Source organism: Nyctereutes procyonoides, unplaced genomic scaffold (assembly GCF_905146905.1).
Source record: "Nyctereutes procyonoides isolate TBG_1078 unplaced genomic scaffold, NYPRO_anot_genome, whole genome shotgun sequence".
In the NCBI taxonomy this organism is placed as follows: Eukaryota; Metazoa; Chordata; class Mammalia; order Carnivora; family Canidae; genus Nyctereutes; species Nyctereutes procyonoides.
Genome location: NW_026575115.1, coordinates 2,082,673 through 2,104,160, shown reverse-complemented (window position 1 = coordinate 2,104,160; position 21,488 = coordinate 2,082,673). Strand labels below are relative to the sequence as shown.

At 36.1% G+C, this 21,488-nt stretch overlaps 1 protein-coding gene across 2 annotated transcripts in view; it reads right to left on the bottom strand.

Annotated features, from left to right (window-relative positions):
• GPM6A (glycoprotein M6A) overlaps positions 1–21,488 on the bottom strand; it is a 329,909-nt gene that overhangs the window by 135,629 nt on the left and 172,792 nt on the right. Inside the window, exon 1 of one of the 2 annotated variants that reach the window (XM_055333799.1) lies at positions 14,047–14,539. The exons of the other annotated variant lie outside the window; for it this stretch is intronic. Coding sequence (XP_055189774.1) covers positions 14,047–14,083 — 37 coding nt within the window. The 5' untranslated portion in view covers positions 14,084–14,539. Of the gene's footprint in view, positions 1–14,046; positions 14,540–21,488 lie in introns of those variants that run through there. 2 annotated transcript variants of the gene reach the window in all.

Sequence of the window (21,488 nt, the reverse complement as noted above, 5' to 3'; positions counted from 1 at the left end):
TCTGCTAGACCAGTGGTTCTCTATGTGTGGGGTCTCAGGATTGGTGACCATAGTATAGCTGGGGAAAGTGTTGGATATGCAGATTCTTGGGCCCCAACCCAGACTTACTGAATCAGAAACTGAAATCAGGAGTAGAAAGAGGGGCAGAAATCTGTTTCAACACACCCAACACAGGAGATAGATACTCAAGCAAACCCAAGTTGGAAAACTTCAAAAACTTCCCACTTCGACTCTGGCACTGCCCCAACTTGGGTAACTTACAAAGATACACTAATCCCCAGGGCACAAAAACAACCCGCCCATTGCAAAGAACAGTTAATAATCGTTCTTCTAAGTTATTTATTTCCAACAATTCAAGGCAAAATCATCACCTTACCTCTCACAGAGGTTACTGGTTTATTATTTAATGATTTTTGAGGAAGCTCGGTTGTTTAAACTCAACAGTAAGATTATATTTAAATCGAATGCCATAGCAGTACTCAGGTCACCACATTTATAATCTGGTCATACAGGGTGGATAAACAACCCCTTTGTAGTACTGCTGCATATAAAGAGCACAACAGAAGTGCTTGGTAATGGAATGCAGAAAGCTTGAGCACAGCTTGGTTTCACAATAAACAATCTGGTGAGTTTCTGACATCTTCCTTGCAAATTTACCAAACGTTGCCTTACCAAAAATTTACAAACAACATAAAAACTCCTTAAAATTATTTTTTGGTGGGGAGAGGGGTGTGGAGGCAACTTAACTCTTATATTAATACACATTGGTTTGATTTTTTGCTACTCTTCTCAAATGTGTCATTTCTCTCAAGCTCTTAAACTGGAGTCCATTTTCTATCAGAGCAAATGTAGCACACAGTTAAAATGTAAGAATGTAAGGATTTTTTTTTCTCTTTGTGGCCTACATTTTCTCCTTAGAAAATGGCAAATTTCCTCAGGAAGCAATTTTACCAAGGGAAATATAAAATGCATTTTTTACTCAGCTCCAAAAGAGGTATTCAATTTTTGTCTGGCAAATCCTCAGCTGCATTTCACATAAAAGAAAACGAGGGAAATTGGAAATCCTTGCCTGAGGCTAGTTATAAGCAGAGAGTTCAAAGATTTCAGTGGCCTGATACGCAATAACATCTTCTTTCTTTCCTGCCCCTCGATATCTTAGGCAGAGCCCAGGCTTTTCTCTCCACAGCTGTCCCAGGGAGCCCCAGCCACTCTACTTTCTAGATTCTTGTAGTTATCAGCCCTCTTTTGAAACAGAAATAATTTCTGTTTTGGCCAAAACATATATATCCATTTTTGTGATTTCTGACTGTGATCCACTGCCATTTCTGGGCAGTACCATTCAACTGTATCATCTTTCATTTTCCTCCCACCCCATAAACCATTAGACATTTCCATGAATCTAAGAACCAACTGAAAATAAGCTCTGGAACCTCAACACATAACAAAGACTGATATGAGTGCAAAAAAGTAAAGACATATAGGGAAGAGAGATATTGATATTTTTATATACAAAAGTAAAAATGTTAATATTGTAGTGAGGGAAAGGGCTGAGGTGCAATAGACATCTCCAAAAGACCTGTCTCTGTCACCCTAAAATTAGGACATATTTCCAAAAACCTCTTAGTCAAAATGCATCCCTTTTGTCCTTATTCCTTTTGATAAGGGCATGATTCAAATATTTTTCAGATTTAGTTCTTTTTTCACTTATCTTATTATGGTTTCTTAAGCAGCATGAATTTTTAATAATAAATTTTAAAGAAATATTAAAATTTCTTGTTTCAAGTAATATCCTATGAGTACAATTTTTAAAAAATATATAGACTTCTAAGTGGTCAAGAAGTCAACAAATAATTCCAATAACTGCATAATTTGTGGTAGATAATTAAGCACTGCCGCAGAAATTGAAGAGGAACCTTCTTTGAGATTTTACAAAATGGAACACAAATAGCTAAGCAAAATATATAAAATACAACAAAAATAAAATTACACATACCAAATCTAACCCAAAATCTTGGCTGGAGAAATAAATTGCTTTACTTAATCAATGTATGCTAACCAAATGCATTTAAGTCCTTTTTTTTTTTTTTTTGTAATATGAGTGTCATATTAATTGTGCTGAATGGAAATCATCTAAATTAGGGGTGAGATTCTCCACCCTCTGGGCCAAAACTGGTATAAAACAGTTTAGTCCAAAAACAAATATAAAACAATGTCACTCATTCTATAGCAAGATCAGGTGCAGTTCAGTCTTTCCCATCCATTCTCATTTTTTTTTTCTCACACCCACACTTAAAAAATTAACAGGTAAAATCATGTATCTACATTCAGTAATGGGCATTTCAGTGTTCTTTAGTTTGTGCTTAATTATTGTCCACTCCAAAGCCTAAATTTTGGCTTCATACTATTTCTAAAACATAGATCATAAGACCTTTTCAATGAAGGCTTTTCTTTCATGCACAATAAAGCATCAAAATAACCAAAAAGGTAATAGCTCAAGTTAATGTCTGGGTTACATTCCATATTGAAATGGTATATAATTCTTTGTCCCTCAAGGATCACAAACAGCTTTGAAAACTTACCTTAGATGATATAAACAAGAACCACTCATGACAGAATGACATTCCCAGCTTGTGTGAGATGAGATTCCACTGAATCATGACACATAGATGGAAAATGATTTGGGTAGTGTTAATTTATCCAGGGAAAAACAAAGCAGATATTTCACTCTCTAGATAAAAGGACATGCTGTCTACTCTGAGACAGGAAGAATAAACTATATATCCTAATTTAGTACTATGTTTAAGAAGCCCCTAAAGTACCAACTTTGAAGTCATGTGACCTCAAAAATGAGAAAAATGTTAGCTCTGCCATCATATATGAATTCATCAACAATAAAATCTCCCTTTTGTCAGTTTTTGTTAAAGGGGACAATAACAGAGCAAGTTAATGAGCTCAGAAAGAATTCAGGGATCTCTGGATGGCTCAGTGGTTTGGCGCCTGCCTTCAGCCCAGGGCATGATCCTGGAGACCCACGATCAAATCCCACGTCAGGCTCCCTGCATGGAACCTGCTTCTCCCTCTGCCTGTGTCTCTGCCTCTCTCTCTCTCTCTCTCTCACTCTTTCTCTCTCTCTCTTTCTGTGTCTCTCATGAATAAATAAAAAAAGAGAAAGAATTCAGAGAAAGTTTGATAAGCTTACCATACTCCATGTAAATATATTATAAAAGTCTTAATTATGTCGTATCACGTAGTATTTTCTATTTTCTAAATAGAATGATGGACACATTTAAAAAGTTTCATAAATGTACACATGAACAGTATAGCTCTATAAAAGTACCATTTTTTTGCAGATGCAAATTGTCTAATATTAGCAATTTGACATGGTTCAAACTAACACATCTAAAATACAGTCAAGTAAGCTACAAATTACCCAGTACATTTAAAGATAATTCTTTGAATATCTAAGGCTGAAGCAAAGTGGTTATGTCAATAGGAGGAGATGTGCTGGGAATCTGATACAGATGGAATGGAGTGGCCAGTGATTTGATTTTTTTTTTAATAGAGCATATTAGATTTAAAAACGCACTTGATTTTTAATATTTTAAAAATTATGCAGTGCTCGGTGGGAGAGAAGCTTGTGGAATACAGCAGTCTGAAAAGACCTTAACACCAGTAGATAATGATGTTGCTTTGGGATCACTGCAAAATTTGAAAGAAAATAAAGTACTAGAGTTGAGGCCAGACATCATGATGGTAGAACTCTGAGTGGGGTATGAACTTTCCCTCCAACTTACCAGAAATAATGAATAAATCTTTTTAATATTCATGTAAAAATAGCAACTCCCCTTGATATACAGATGTTATTACCAAACATCATTAGGAAAGAACCACATATGTGATTTATTAGCAGCTCCTAAGTCTTTCATGGTATAGAGGTCAATGTCAGAAGTAAGTGCTTGCCATCTCTTTGATGATTAAATTTTATCTTGTGTTGCTACAAATCACTGCATAAAAATAACATCTGAATAAATAAATAAATAAATAAATAAATAAATAAATAAATAATAATCTTTTCCCAAGATTATACTTTTTGGCCTGGCTGTATATTGGGGCATATAAAACATGACATAATTTTAGAAGTTAGGAAGAACTCACTCTCAATTTTGCCATATAATGTTATCACACGTTTATCCCAAAGCACACATTAGTGGTCAGTATACCAAAAAATTAGTATACCAGAACTGCAGGGAGAAAGAATGATCCTTCAAATATTATGTGACTAGAATTTTCAGACTATGCCTTGGTCACAACCATACTATCAGGCAACTGTTCAAGACTGCATACTGATAAAAATATGAAAACGGAAGCATAGAAGATGGTAAAGGGAAATGTTACATTGACATGCTAGTCTTTAAATTTATGATCTTGAAAATGGACTAGGTGGACAGAGCTTCAGAAAGGACTTATTTTATTAAATTGTCTTCTAGGATTTTAAACTGTCATTTCTTCTGCAATTTTGTTTTCTGTGATCAACACTTACTAATGAACACAGTGAGCCTCATGTCAGCAAGTTCATACACCACTATATTATATTTTCTGTATTAGCTTCTTATAAAATGTTGTGAGACTAACTTCCCAGGTTTCAGGAACCATCTGCTGAACTTCACAGTTCAATGTATTTCGCTTAATTGCTGGAATTGAAAGGCAATATCCATGTGGGCTCTTTAATAATAGAATTGAAAATCTCTTCCTTTTCATGAAGGCTGCTATCAAACTGTATTTCAGGTCAAAAATTAAAGATTTCTTTTAATTCAAATCTAAGGATACAAAATGGAGTTGTAGTAGCATTTTTTTTCAAGCCAGGTTTAGCTGTTCTGTAAGGTCTGTATTTAGAAAAGAACATGATTTCATCCTTCCTTTAGACTGAATAGTTGATATCATATTTTTCTTCTTCTTTTTCTTTCTCTTTCTTCCCTTTCCATCCTCTTTCCTTTTCTCTTCTAGTCTCCATCACTATCACACAACAACCACCACCACTGCCATCATCATCACCATCACCACCACCATCACCCCTCCATCACCATCATCGTCATCATCATATCATCATCATCATCATCATGTATGAATGGGGCTGTATTCAGAGCACCTTATAGTTTGGATTCAAGAACAAAATATAAAATCCATTCCTTTAAGGGATTTGTACTTTCAGGGAGATAGATATAACATACACTACATAAAAAGATAAATGATAAGAGAAGCTATTCATTTAATGCTAAACAAACTTTTAGAAAGTAATTGTTCCAACAATTCAAAAAAAATGATTAACCCTTTGGCATCTTTAATTTTTGAAACTGACTCTCTGCCTCAAGGAAGTTTGCTTAGTTATGTTTTAAACAGTCACAATGTGTTATGGAAGACAGAAAAGGAGACATGGTTACAGATCTGAATTTAGCAGACTCCTACAATGCTGGAAATATGATGATAGGCCCATCTAGCCAGTCACTGTTTCATCTAAAACTCACATTAAAACCAACAAGCCCAAAGATAATGGTAGAAGAAATCAACTCACTAAAAATATGAGTTTTCCCATATTTCCCCCAAATCCCATTCCCAAAAAGCCAGGACTGACTAATATAGACAAAGATATAAAGAAAGTGAGTTACAGCTGAAAGAGTCAGGGCTGTAACAAGTCACTGATCTGGGAACCCACAAGTTAAGCTGGCCAATCAGCATGCAAGCTGGCTACAAAAACTGCTAGCTTTCCTACATGTTCGAGGTTTATAGAGAGCATCAGAGTGTATTGTTACTGAATTCTAGATCTTACATTTTAATTACGATTTTCTATTGTGCGTGGTGGAGTAAAGAAATTTAAAATGTTTTAAATTCAGTTTTTCCATAAGTACCATTTACAGTCAACTTCTACTATAAAAGGATGAGATTTTAAAATTTAGATGAAAAAATAAATAAAGAAAAGAAAATTTAGATGAATATCTATAACAAAATCTCTGAAGTAAAAGCAAACCATTCATGACGCTAGGTTAGGGAAGATGTGGGCACTAGTGAAAACCATCAGAACTCAGAGTCTAAGATTTTTTTTAGTAGACACACCACACTCAGTGTCATGTGTACAAGTTCCATTGCTCAAATAATGCTCAAGCCTGTATTTTTAAAATTATTCTATTTGCAAAATACTTGAAGGTGTTTTAACAAAATTGAATACAATTCTTTACTACTAATCTAGAATTCCAAAATTTGCATTTGAATGCTATTATTATGGAAAAAAAATTTCTAAGTAGAATCACTTTTCTCAAAGCTGAAATTAAAACTATCTCATTTCATTAAAATCCTCTTTCTTCTCTAGATATTTGTATGAAGTTTTCTTCTTGTTCCCTGTAGAGCTGAGTTTGAACTAAATAGCCATTAATTAAAGAGTGTCTGTCCATAAAGTAAAAATACATCGCAAATTGGTAAGAAAACTATAATCAAAATTTATTAATCAATGTTAGCATATATTGACACTAGGTACTTGATATGAAATGCTTAGGAAAGTGCCTGGATATTAAATATTAGCTACTATATTTACTATTTTTCCATGATATATAAATCATGCTAATAAAAATAATTAGCTATGTTTCAGATGTGCAATCACTAACCTGAAGTACAAAACTGATGGGGTATATAGACTATTAAAAATGAAAATATCGGGGGGCCTGGGTGGCTCAGTTGGTTAAGCATCTGCCTTTGGCTCAGGTCATGATGCCAGGATCCTGGTATTGAGCCCAACATCCTAGGGCTCCTCACTCAGCAGGGAGTCTGCTTCCCCTTCTCCCTCTGCCTTTCCCTGGCTTATGCTCTCTCAAATAAACAAAATCTTTTTAAAAAATGAAACTATCTAGTAATGTAGGAAATGTGGAGAGGCATCTCAAAAACTGAAAAAAAAAATGACTATGTTTTTGGGGAAAGGGATTTAGCCATATATTATTTCTTTTTTTTGATTTATTTACTGGAAATTTTCTCATCAAATAACCATAAAGGTATGTAAACAATTATGAATTTTTTCTTCCACATTTCATATTATTAAAAAAATAGCTAATTCATCAAAGAATCTTTCTCATGCATTAAAAGGAAGAGAAAGCATTTGCCAAAACACTGAAATTCCTATTAGAGTGGAAAATGATAATTAGCACAATTTTTCAACTGCCTCACTTATACTTGAGAATAAATAAAAAGCACACATTCTCCATAATAGGGGGAAATGTATGTTTTACATTCCTACCATCATTCTCAGGGATGGATTCCATCAAATTACTCTTTTTTGTAGAGGTAGGTATAATAAAAGATCTCATATGAGATCTCATATGATGGAAATTTAGGTCCAAAAACATTGATTTAAACTATGTGCCAAAATGTCTTTCTTTTGGAAATTATTCTGTTGTACACAGTATTTATGTTCCAACATGCTGATCTACCTTAATACTCAAAGAACTCAACATCATCTAAAATCCAAGAGTCATCCTTCCTTTTTCCTCTGACTTCAGATTTGCTCATATTATAACTTAATTCCCCAAAGAACTCTACAACACACCCCAATTAGCTACTGACTTTGATCTGGAACTAACATTAAATTCCCCACTCACAATTTGAAAGAAGTCAGTTACCTTGTGTTTTTCTTTCTTTTTATTTTCACACAGCAAAGAAGGAAATTTCTTTCAGATTAAGAATATCGAAGACAATGGTCACAACTTGAATAGAGAACACATGGAAAAACATGAATTGAATTATTTTCATAATGTCAGCTAATCCACAGCTGTGCCACCTGTTAGTATGGATGATATCCAAAAGGATTTTGAAAACAAGCCAGACAGTCTGTCTTCGATGTATGAAAAAGGAAACTGTCAAACATTCTGCATGGTGGGGAGGGGTTTATGTTCAAAGGGAAATGGAGGCCAAAATTGACAAACTAGCTGTTCTCTTCCGTATTCTATGGATCCCACATGAGCCATTTGCCTTCTGGACTAATTAAGGAATAATTAATTTCTAAAACCATTTTGAAGTCATCATTCTAAGTACATTCTGTATCAATATTTCAATCCATTACACTGGACTTCTCACTTAGTCTCCTTAAATGTTTAAAGTTTTAATTCAGGGAGAAAATGAAGTAACTCTATCAAGCACTTTCATTTTAAAAGGTGAATATGCTCATTCCAATGATACTGTAAAACAAAACCTATTATGTATCCTTTATCCTCCAAGATGGTGGAACATGTGTTATTGAGCATTTTGAATCTCTGAGACAAATAAAAAACATAATTAGCAACTGATTACGAAAAAAAATAAGATGACAAAATTCTAAAATATTACATCTAACCCGAGGAAGTCATAATAACCAAAGCAATGCAGATGTTCTAGGAATATCTATTAAGTCTTATGAAAAAATACACCTAATTTTCCCCACTAACAACTGTGTGAGGGCTACATTTGATAACCATGATGAAAAATTTCTTAAACTCCAGTATGAACTGCTAATGAAAGCACAGCTGCCAAATCACAGGACAGATTTCTCCTACACACTTTATAAAATATGATCTGTTTCTTCTAGCTCTGTTATTCAAATATCAAGAAGGCAGCTGACAATATTTGATGAGATGAAGTCCACTTGGAGGTAGACAAACATGACAAGTTCCCTTTTTCATGAGTCTGCGAGTAGCTGGCATCCAAGATGCAAAAGGAGGCTAATTCATTCTTCCATTTAAATGACTATTCAAAGGTTTTTGATGTGATTGTTATTTTCCTAGCCGCTGTTCTATGGATTTCAATGGCATACTATTAAAGATTCCAATTCTATTAATAAAGCAAACACTTTAATGCATCTGGTTCTTTGGCTTCATTGCAAAGGTTCTCCAAATATTTTACTACCAATACTTGTTTACTGGTAGGTAGTAGTTTTACGTTGAACTAACTATTCAATTATAAAAACTGACTGGTGAGGGAAAAACTCAGAATTACCCAGGATGTTAAAGAGTAATGTCAAGTTGAGATTAAAGTATATAATATGTATACATTTGGTTCAACTGCCTCTTAGCAGGTTAAAGTTGGAGTAAAGTTCTTAACATTAACCTCCTTACATAAGACTCCTAAAAGGATCTGGACATTTGTTTTCTTTAGAGGTCTTTTGATTGTAATGAACAGAGATTCACTCATATTAGCTGTGGGCTGGGTACCTTAGTCACTCTAATGATATTTGGAGGAACTAAAAGATCCTCAGGGCACATCAAGAATCGTCCTTTCTGGGGCAGCTGAGTGGCTCAGTTGGTTAAGCAAGCATCTGCCTTCAGCTCAGGTCATGATCCTCGGGTCCTGAGATTGAGACCCACATTGGGCTCCTCGCTCAGCTGGGAGCCTGCTTCTCCTTCTCCCTCTGCCTGCTGCTCCCCCTACTTGTGCTCTCTCCCCTTCTCTCTCTCTCTCTCTCTCTCAAATAAAAAAAATAAAACCTTAAAAAATAATCTTTTCTCAATTCTCAAGAGAGGAGTCCTACTGACCCAGCACGTCTTTTTGGAAAAGACTCCCAGTGATAGATTGCTAGCACACCTAGGGATTGGCTGCCTTTGGCAAAGCTGTCCACATGTGGCCAAAAAAGCCACAGTTGGTGATAATGAACACAACCATAAATTATAGAGGATGGCTGATTAGTGTAATACAAGTGTGTGGTTGAAGCAGAGCCACTTAAAAAAAGCTGTGGTAGGTAGGTCATTATGACATCTAGTACAGTGCAGGGTGTGGCCTCCATCTCACTGGCTATACTCCTTGCTACTGTGTGACTTCAGTCAAGTTAATTAACCTATTCGATTTTTAGTTTCCTCAATATTAGTACCACTTAAGGTCATGGTGAAGAGTCAATGAGTTAATTTATGTTAAAGTCCTTAGGCCACTATCTGGCCCTGAAATCATTGGGCAATTTAAGTTGCCCAACATCCTCTTGTGTCACGGAGTCAAAGCTACCTCCTTTTTCATATTACAGTGGTGTCTTTTCTTTAGGTATGATGTCTGTTTAAAGAAGGGTTAGGGCTGCAAAGACAGGCTTTCAAGGCTTTTCAAAACTAACACTAGTCCAAAAAATTTTCACGAAGAATTTCAGACAGCCCATAAATAGGATACACATGCTTTTGTGCATAGACTTGTTTACAGCGATGTACGTAGAAATGTATGATGTAAAACAAAAAGTATAGAATTTTGAGCAGGCATGTCCAATATAATCATACTGTATTAATTATGAGAAAAACATTAAGATTGAAAGAGAGAAAGATAAACGTGTATACTGTCCTTTCATCCAGATATTCTTGTTGGTTTTACTAAGTTAAGGATATGCTGATGGCCCTTAACCAGGAGTCATATGATCGGTGTTGAGATGATGAAACTATGCCTTGTGACATGAGTTTAAACTTCTATTTCCTCTAGTGATGTAGTCCTCGAGGGCCACTGAGGGTTGATTCTCTTGAGGAGAGGGTAAAACAGGCATCAGTTTTGGAGGGGAGGCACTGGTTGCCTCTGTTTAGCTCAAGAAGCATACACTGCTGCTAATTATACAAGAAAAACATGCTAACATTTTACTTTTGAGTCGATTAAACATTTCTGGTACATTACATGTACCATTTTGAGGCTTGTTTCAAATGTCATTCATGTTCAGACATTAAATCAATCAGTTTTTGACTTTTTGGAACAATTCAGCCAATTGATGAAGATTCCAACTTGTTAGCTCTTCCTGTTCATTACTGTTTCCTTTTTATCTCTGTATAATTATCCCTGTATAATTCCACCACATCTTCTAATCATTTGACATCATCCTAAGTCAGTAACTCATTCATTGAGGTTGTCTGTAAAGTCATGGTCACCCACTTGCCTGGCCACCTGAGCACACATTCACTAACTCACTAACGATCAGACTCATCTAAATCACTTACATCTTTTCCTACAGGATTGGGCAAAATGTTCCGGGCATAGTTGCATGCCTACAAGTCATAAATGTATACCTTTTAAATCTTTGTAAAAATCTCTTCATGCACTTTGCTCAACTCCTCTCCAGTAACTGAAACTCTTGTTGCCATGATTGGATGACCATGTAATTCCATTTTTGACCATAGGAATGCTGGGTTTATTGTGGTTGTACCTAAGGGCCAAGTTCAAAATAGCTTCCTTCCTTTTCCTCTTTTTTTCTCCAAAACCATAATACTGTTGCTCAGGTTGGACTCAGGATCAAATAATTGGCTTTCACTTAGAGGGCATATGTTACAAAAAAAAAAAAAAAAAAAAACATGATTCTTAAAACACCAGCTTCCCACTCAGCACAATGAGATATTCACCTTTTGGGACAGTGGCAAAAATGATGCAGCAACAGATTAATGACCTCATTTTGGTTTCACACCAAGGCATTGAGTAGAATGACTGGTAAAGTCACTCGCACTTTTAAATTATCCTCTCCTCCAGGATGAACATATATGGTTAAATTAGGGTAAATATTAGGACTGCCTGCAATTGCCTTTTAGAGATTAAATGGGGAAGGAAGATTTTGTGATGAAGAAAACATTTCTTATGGAAGATCTTTTTAAGTCTTTAAGCATCAACTATATATATTCTCAAAAATGTTTATGAAACCACTGGCTTCCATTTTATATTGTAGTTGAATCTGGAAGCTGACATGGATAAATACTGACATGAATTCAAGTCTTTCTAATTTGTAACAGAGAAAAACATATTTAAATTGTAAGAAAGGCCAGGAAAGAATCTTTCAAATGGGTGAGAATTCTGTGATATCTGAATTATGACTTAAGAAAATTCTATGCCATTTGAGAAGAACAGGATGAAAGTTACTGCAAAGTGCTGTTTTCCTTTAAGTAGATGGATCATTACATCAGTCCACCTAAACTCTTGAAAAATCTCTTATGATTAATCTGCCTGTCAAACAGCTTTCCAACTTAGATCCTCCCCAATTGCATTGTTTCCTCCACGCCTGCACATGTATAGAGAGCATTTATGTTCAAATATAACTTTCTAAAAACAAACTTATAAAGAAAAGGTGTCATAGGCAGAGTTGAAAGGAATAGACCAAGAAAGATGAGAGTTAAATCTTCTCAATTAATAAAAAAGCTTAATCATAGATATTTTATTTATATATCTTTATATACTTATAGATCATCATCCAACTTTTCATTTTTAAAAAATTGTTTTCCACTGGTTTAAATATGCATACCTTCATAATTTAAAAAAATCCCCCCCAAAACCACTTCAACAGGATGTTTTTTCATCATGTCCCTGCTGCTTCCACCCCCATGAAGGAAAGATTTTCAGAGTTACCTGAGAAAAACATCATAACTAATTACATCATTTTTCTTGGTTCCTGCCTGTACCAAGGCTTGCTCAGACATTTCAACCTGTTACCAAAATCCATGACTGATTTCAAAATTTTATTTAGGGCAATAGATACCACTTCTCTATGTGAATATTATGTTTATATTTCCTTGCACAAATTAAATGGCCAAGAAGAAATCTCCTTATGTGCTATAAAAAATATAAAAATAAGATATTTTATTCCTAAAGGAAAATAGTCCACTGAGATGCCTTTGAGGGTGAAAATTACCATGAAAATTTGCTATTTCAAATCAATGGTGAATACTTAAGCTATTTGTTCACACACTAAAGGAAGCTGAGGGTTTTTTAATTTCAAAAATCGATCACATGATATCTATGTAGATTATCGTGTTTCTTTACAGAGTATCATTAACAAGTGTGCTAGTGACTAAAATTTGGACATTACCTTATCTATTCATTTCCTCTATTGCTTATATAAACACTTAAATATTTAATGGCAAAAGTCTTTGATTGTATAGATGTGGAGTGTGTGTGTGTGTGTGTGTGTGTGTGTGTGTGTGTGTTAAGAGACTCAGCAAAGCGAATGGCCCAAAATAATGAAAACTATACTATGCTTCCAAACTACCTATTTTCCCAAGTAAAATATGGTTCTCTAAAATAATGCATTTACATACCTTCAGAATCAAATGTGATAGCTAAAGCTTTCCAGTACTACTCTTAAATATGACCTTTACGTAGTAATACCTGTGTCACTCTTTCCATCCTAAGACCACAAGAACGTTTGGTATAACATTACATAAGCCTGAGAACAGGCACGAGAGAAAATGCTGCCGATAATGAGGTAGAGCTAGATCCCTCCAAAGCTACCACTTCACACACATAGACACACACACATACACACACACACACACACATTCTAAAGTGTCTGAATCATTTGAAATTGTCAATATTTGGCCACGTTCAACCTACGAAAATGATCATTTCACTTTAATTTGTACAGCCTCGGATACACCTACAAAGGCTTAAAAAATGCATCAGAAAATACCCTTGACATTTATTACTCAGAAGTTGATTAGGGTCAACTCCATAGAAAGGAAAGCCTCACCATCACTATTCACTCTGAAAATGTATGCACCTGTGCTCCATCTCTATCAAAACTAAATTGCAAAGAAAAAAAAAAGGATTTTTTTCTTAAGGAAGTTGCACCAACCAAAATAGAATAAATATGCGCTTGGTCTTTGTTCTATCTAGATGTCCATGGCAAGGTATCGATAATGGTTACATCATCAGATTTTTAGCGACCACTGGCTCCAAATATTGCATCTGGGGCTCTCACCAGGAGTCCCCTGACCCAACTGGACAAGCGTGAAAACGTGAAATAAAGGAACAAGGTTAACAAAGGCTGGTCCACGGAAGAGTTTGCAACCATACCGCAATGCCCTGATCACCAAACTCTCCTGTGCATCTGGATGCTTAGACCTGAAAGATTTGCAAATAATGACAACATTCACGCCCGACGTTCCTCCAAGGGAGGAACAGGCTAACACGGAGACAAAACAGAACAAAAAAACGCCTTCCCAGAGCGAAACCTTCATTAGCCCTACTGGCAAGTGTCTAAAGCAAACACGGAAACTGCAAAATAATTACTCAGTCACAAACCAACCCTTTTCGGCACAGTACCTTTTTGTGTCTGCCCCTCTTCCATATTCTCTTCCATGGCTACCTTTCTTCAGTAGACTCGGCTACACGGAATTAATCAAAAGCTCAATTAGATGTTGGAAAAACTGGTGATTTTTTTTCCCTGGGAAGCTCCCCCGGCAGTGGCCCGGGCAGGTCCTGGGAGCTTAGCTAAGGCTCCCTCGCGCCTCTTGTTTGCTTGGAGACAGGCTGTCAAGTGTAATTTCATTCAAATTACTCTTCCGTGAAGATTATCAATTTTTCTTCTCAAAGCTGCCCATTGTGTACCACTGTAAGCAGGTATTCAAGCAAAGGGCCCGAGAATTTTGGGGGGAAATTTGGTCTGAATCCCAGTAGCCGAGACTCTGTGATTCACAAGCCTTGCTTTGCATTTAAAATGGGGAAAAGAAATTGAGGTTTGCATGGAAATGTGGGCTTTAAATTGGAAAGAGGCTGAGCTGTGAACAGATGGAGGGGTGTCCTCCTAACATGAAGCCGACCACCAACCCATGATTCCCCCTCTTTGCCACCAGAGTGGGAAAGCCCGGATTCCTGCCGGTTCTTTATGCTGCAGCGCTGCTTCTCCCCAGTAAGACACCTTGCGAAAATGCCTTTTCCTTTGCCCTCCTCTCTGAGTAGCTAGTTAATTTGATTGAAAAGTGGCAGGAAGGGATGCAATTAAACCATCTCAGGGTTTATCTGGAAGAGGGTGTTATTAACAGAGGTTTTGTAAGCTCCCACGTTTCAGATTTAAAAAGATGTAAAAGTATGGTTTTCAAAAGAATGAGCATACACCTTTAAGCCTGAAAGATATGTTTGAAGTAATTATTTTACTTCAGTGCCAGGAGATCCTTAAAGGAAAGGGAGAAGAACACTGAGTTTTTTTCTTTAAAAAAAAAAAAAAAAAAACACATCTATTGTGATGTCTTTGCAATTTGTCGTTGTGATTTTATTAGCCCAACCAAAACTGCTGATTTTAAACGGGAATCTGATTTTAAATGGGAATTGTTTCAAGGGTCATTATTGGGGAATGAGTAGGATAATAAGAGAGGGAACAGAGTCTAGATAAGGAACAACAGGATAAGCAATTTATAATGGGAATCTGCAGTCTGATTTGGAATGCAAATCACAACCTTGCAGTCTGGCAATCAATTAGCATTTGTACTTCAGCCCGCTGAGCGACAGGGCACAAGCAGAGTCTCAGGACTTCACAAAAGGTATAGTGAGAAAATAAACAGTTTCTCTTTCAAGGGGGCATAAACCCTTCCTGGAGCAGAAGGTATAAAGAAAGGAAGAATCCTGCCTCTGTCTCCACGTCCAAGTAAGCAAGCACATGGAGAAACACGCACACACATGCACACACACACGGATTCTTTACCTTTAATGGAAAATAACTCACATCCTAATTATCCACAGTACAAGCATCTTGCCTCAGAGCATATATTTCACGTACTTTTTAGAAGTGGGTCAAAAACATGTTACGCACCACCTTCAAAATCATTACAAAAGCAACCATGTAAAGGCAAGACAATTCTTGCACAACAATCCACTTTGTTTCTCATGATTTCTCCTAAAAGGATGTTGAGGCTTCTCCCTTCCACAGTCATCTGCTATTTATTTTCTCTATTCAAATGAATTTAACCCACAGGTAAATATAATTCAGATAAATTAAAAAAAAAAAAACCATCTCTTCTGAATGTATTTCAATCTGCATTCAAGGGTTGGTGAGCAAGCTGCTTGCTCAGGGCACAGATTGAAAGAAAGAAACCATGAGGGAAATCAAAGAGCCAAATCATAGCAGCATCTCTGCTCCAACTTATCCCTAGGCTGACATAACCTGGCACACAGTCAAAACAGAATGGAGCATCACTCCTCATTTATATTCCTTCCTCATTTTACACCACAGAAACCATCAGTGAAAAACCATTAATAGTAATAGCAGTGGAAATAATGATGCCTCTTTAAATTTCTAGAGCACTTTACAATCTACAAAACACATTCACACCCATTAACCCATTGGTAAAACAAACAGGAAAAGGATTATTTTCCCCTCATTTCATGTTGAATAAAAACTGAGACTCAAGGAGACCCAGGGACCAAGAAAGTCTTAGAACCCATGTCACAGATCCCTTGTCTCACACTCTGACCCTGGAAGCCTCGTTTCCTGCCCACTCTGTCGTGTGATGAGTGTCTCCAGCATCTTCATGCCTCAGCCTCTGTGCGTGGCTTTCTTCTCCCCCAAGGAGAGAAGTAGAAGAAATGAAAGGGGAATGAAAAGTATTCACTGGGCAAGATGGATGGAAAAATAACTAGACTCTTCCTTCTGGAAGCTTTGCAGCAGATCAACAAGTTCCTTTGATGATCAACATTATCTCTAAAATGGACTTTTCACACAAAAATTGTTAACAAAAGAAGACAATAGCAACTTATTCTGTTTTTTTTTTTTTTTACCAAATGAAGAATGACCCCAAATCCAGTCTAAACAGTCTGGCACACAGACTCCTTCTGGCAATCACCTGTCAATGAAGAAAGATTTTTTTTTATTGTGGTCAAATATATGGGACATAAAACATACTATTTCAATCATGCTTAAGTGTACAGTGCAGTGCTATTAAGTACAGTCACATTTTCTGCAGCCATCACTGCCATCCATCTCCAGAATGTTCTCATATTCCCAAATGGAAACTCAATCCTCACTAAATGTGAATTCCCCATTTCCTTCTCCCCCTCTCTGAAGGCAGGTGAATTGCTGTGGCTGATTGTTGTTTTTAGGATTGTCTTTTAAAGTCCTGACCTCACTTGAACTAAAAATATTTTGAACAAGCAAGTATCTGAACACTAGTTAGAAAAGAGAAGTGGGTGACATTATTGTATTATTCACCATATGAACCCTAAAATATGCTACATGACCCTTAAGAACTAACAACACTGTTTGTTTTAGATTTCCTTTAAGACCTAGAAGATGAAATGACGAGATGCCCCAATCTAATATTCTTTACATTATACCACATTGCATTTATCCCACTATTGTAGTCATTTATTTAAAATATATGGTGTGAGTTCACTAGGTATTTTAAAAACAGGATAATTAAAAAAATAAAAATAAATAAATAAATACAGAATAATTAATGTCAGATATGATCTCCCTTTCAAATATTGTCTCAGAAATATTTATAATGTTTATTACCTTTTCCCTGCATAAGCTAAAAGACACATCAGTCACCAAACCTAAAGCCATTCTGTCCTCACTTCTCTTAAGTCACCTTAGTTTGAAACTGGCTCTTTCTTTAACCCCTCATCTTATCTTTATAAACATTTCCTTATATAAACCAAGAAAATATCCACATATTCTTCTATTATATAATTCAGTCATGACTGTGATACAACGTTCAAAATACAGTCAAGTTAACAGGGTTACAGACGAAACAAGGTGAAGGCTCCAAATACAGCCCCAACTCTAAGAAGTGGCAAAAAATGTTTAAAGTCTTAGAGTTAGATAACAAAACAGATGTGAAACCATGAACCAAGTAGATAGAGACACGGATGTTGTTTAGAACCGCTTTATTTCCTCATGTGTTTTGGATGCAGATCCAACACTATCTTGAAAAGGAAATGTCTCAGTTGGTTTCTTCCTACATTTCAATAAAAAAGAAACTTTTTGGCTGCTGGGCTAAGCTCTAGGTCAGAAACTGATTCACACAAAATTGACCTAAAGAAAATTAAACCACCACAAATACTTGAATGTTTTAAATGTATTATAAAAGTAACATAACATTGGGCAGCCTGGGTGGCTCAGCAGTTTAGCGCCACCTTTAGCCCAGGGCGTGATCCTGGAGACCCAGTATGGAGTCCCATGTCAGGCTCCCTGCATGGAGCCTGCTTCTCCCTCTGCCTGTGTCTCTGCTGCTCTCTCTCTCTCTCTCTCTCTCTCTCTCTCTGTCTCTCATTAATAAATAAATTTTTAAAAATCTTTAAAAAAATAAAATAAAAGTAACATAACATTATTGGGGGTTTTATAACGCAATTGATTCACCGAATGACCATGGTCTTTACAGGTCTTGCTAAACTCAAGTATCATTATTTCTAATCCCTTTCATTAGTTAATTGTACAAATGTTTATTTAGCATTCTTATATACATAGGAACTTGCTATAGGCCAGAGTTACTAACAAAAAAATTCCTGCCCTAATGACATTCACAGTCTAACAACACAAGTCAAAAATCACAACATTATATGACTAGTGATATCTATTTGGGGTTAAAAAAAAAAAAAAGCACAGGTTGCTACATGAGCTTATAGCAAGGATAAACTATCATTTAGTTTTGATAGTCAGGAAATATTTCTTGCCTTCCTAGAAGGTGTAAGCTGATCTGACTTGATACGCAAAGGATGTGATATTCTCCAAGAAAAATAGAAGGGAGTGGAAGAGAACAGGAAAGGTTTTCTAGACAGTTGAAAGTGAATACTCAAAAACTCATAAAGAGAGATAGTCTTGATTGCATGGAATGGACTAACAACTGGCCACATGCGCGGAAAGCCTCTTTTACTGTTTATGGGGCGTCTTATCCTAAAGGTGTTCAGGAGTCTTGTGCTGGAAGCCCCAAGCCTGAGTCTTGATCCCTTGAATTACTGAAGAGGCAGGGAGACACTACAGAAACCAATATTGTGTCCTGGAAGACTGGAGTCTTAATGGGGAGTAGATGAGAAACCCATTATTAGTCACCTCAAGAGATGACCTTTAGGAAGGTCTACTCCACCCTAAGAAAGAGAGAGATCTACTCACCTACCATATCTTAGTTTAAATGAATTGTCCCCTGGCAAAACTTCCCTGACCCAGAGAGCACATGTCATTAAAGAGTTATTCCCCAAAGTTTGCATTTTACATTCATTTTCCCCACTGGCCTGTAAGCCCATAAATCTCACGAGGTCAGAAACTCTATCCATCTCCCACAAGAAAAACACACAGCAAGCTTCCTATAGATATTTGTTGAACTCATGAATGAATAAATGAAATGATATTAATGAATGAATGAATAAATTCATGGCTTAGGATATACTTTCCCTTACATTTAGCAGCTTTCATAAAGTGTTTTACAGTGTGGACACAGTTTACAATAATTCCAATTGTGTTCATATATAACAAATGCCACATCGAAAGAGTTGATGGCAAAGTGATAAAAAGGTATTTCAAAAAGCAAACAGTAAAATAAAAAGACATGTGGAAATTATTAATTGTGTGCCATGTTTCCTTTATGAAGGGAAAGCTATACTGTCATAAGCACTGATTATAATAAGGAGGGACAGTAAAATTCCAAGAATGACACTCCTTAGATCAAAATTACCCTTCCAAAATAGGAATAATCATATATATAAGTATTTATTGGAAACCAAAAAATTGATAAAAATTTTAAAACTTCTGAATAGTTTTTGTCTCTCTCCAAAATTCTAGCAAACCAGAGAAAACTAAAACACTTTTTGGCAATTATGTTTTCCCTGAAACATGCAGAATCCATGCTGGGCAAGGTGGTTGGGAGGAAGGTATGGGTAAAGCATGCTTCCCAAAAGCAGTGTTGTAACCAGCAGGGGCCTGTACTCAAATTCCAAACTGTGCTACCAACTCAGAAGGAGATCATAAAAAATGGCCCAAGTTGGTTCTGTATTTTCTCAGAAACGCTACTTAAATTGAGCTCACCAAAGAGTCGATTGTACAGCTCAATCACACATTCAACTTGTTTTGATTCACTGACTACCATGTGGCAGAGGCTGGGCTGGGTGAACAGGACAGATGTGGTTCCCCCCCACACACACACAGAGCTAACAGCTCAGCCCAAGGAGAGACACAATTAAACATGTGGTTGGAACATATCCTAGAAGCAATAATAACAATAATAACTAAAATTATACTCAGCCCTTAGAATGTGTGGGTACTATTCTAAGGCATTTAGGATTGCCCCACTGAATCTTCAAATAACCCTATGAGGTAGTTCCTATTATCCCCATATTTATAGATAATGAAACAGGCACAGAAGGGTTCAGTTCTTTGCACAAAATAACATGGTGGTGGAGCTGGATTCAAACGCAGGCATTCTGACTCCAAAGACCATTCTTCAAACCACTCCTGTATCTGTCTACACTTTCATAAGTAGGAGATCCAAGAGCATGTAAGATGAGCTAAGGCTTTTGTCACAAAATCCTAATTCAGACATAGTATTATACATAAATAATGAACACCCATAAACCTATCACCCAACATATAAAATAAAATATTGAAAGATTACTGTGCCCCCTTGTTAACTTCATTCTACTCCTTATTTCCCCCAATCCTACCTCTCAGCGTGTTAACCACCAGTCTTAGGGTATTTTATTCTTTTATACTGTGCTCATAATTATATATATGTATGTAAACTATACACATTATTTAGTATTGCTTTGTAGGTTTTGATATGATTATAAATGGTATTTTATTGTACGTATCTTCCCATATCTTTTCCCAAGTCTTCTGATGGTATTTGTAGACCTACCTGTTGATAAGCATTTAATACTGTTTCTAATTTCTAAACTACTACAGGAAATATTACCATGAATATTCTTATGAATGTCTGTGTGTGCACACATGTAAAAGTTCTCCTATTATATATGGCATATTATTAAATATATACTATCTGGCTATATTATATATGACTATTTCTGAATTCCCTATTCTGTGTCATTGTTCTATGGGCCCATTTCTTTTTTTTTTTTTATGGGTCCATTTCTGTGTCAAGAACATTTTCTTAATTATGCTAGCTTTATAATCATTTTATACTTGGAAGAGCAAGTCTTCAAACTTCGATTATTCTTTTCAACACTGTCTTAGTAAAACATTGGCCCCTTGGCCATCTGTATACATTTTAAAATCAGCTTTCAAATACTGTAGGGGAAAATGACTTGCATTTATCAAGCTTACATAAAGTCAGTGAGACACAATTAATGTCTTTACAAAATTGAATCAATTTTCATGAACATAAGCTATCTGTCCATTTATGCAGGACTTCTTTCATGTATATGCAAAATGTTTTTGCACACATTTTGTTGTTTTTGTTTCTAGGTATTGTTTCTTTTACAATAAAAAATTATATTACATTTTTTAATTCTTTTTTTATGATTTTATTTATTTATTCATGAGAGACACAGAGGGAGACAGAGAGAGAGGCAGAGACACAGGCAGAGGGAGAAGCAGGCTCCATGCAGGACACATGGAGCCTGACGTGGAACTCAATTCCCCAGGTCTCCAGGATCAGGCCCTGGGCTGAAGGCAGAACTAAACTGCTAAGCCACCCGTGCTGCCCCATTTTTCAATTCTTTTTGACTGGAGTAAAGGAACATACAATTTTTTAAATTAATCCTATTGGAAGCAAATTTGCTAACCTCTCCTACAGTTTCTAATAATGTATAGCTCTTGAAGT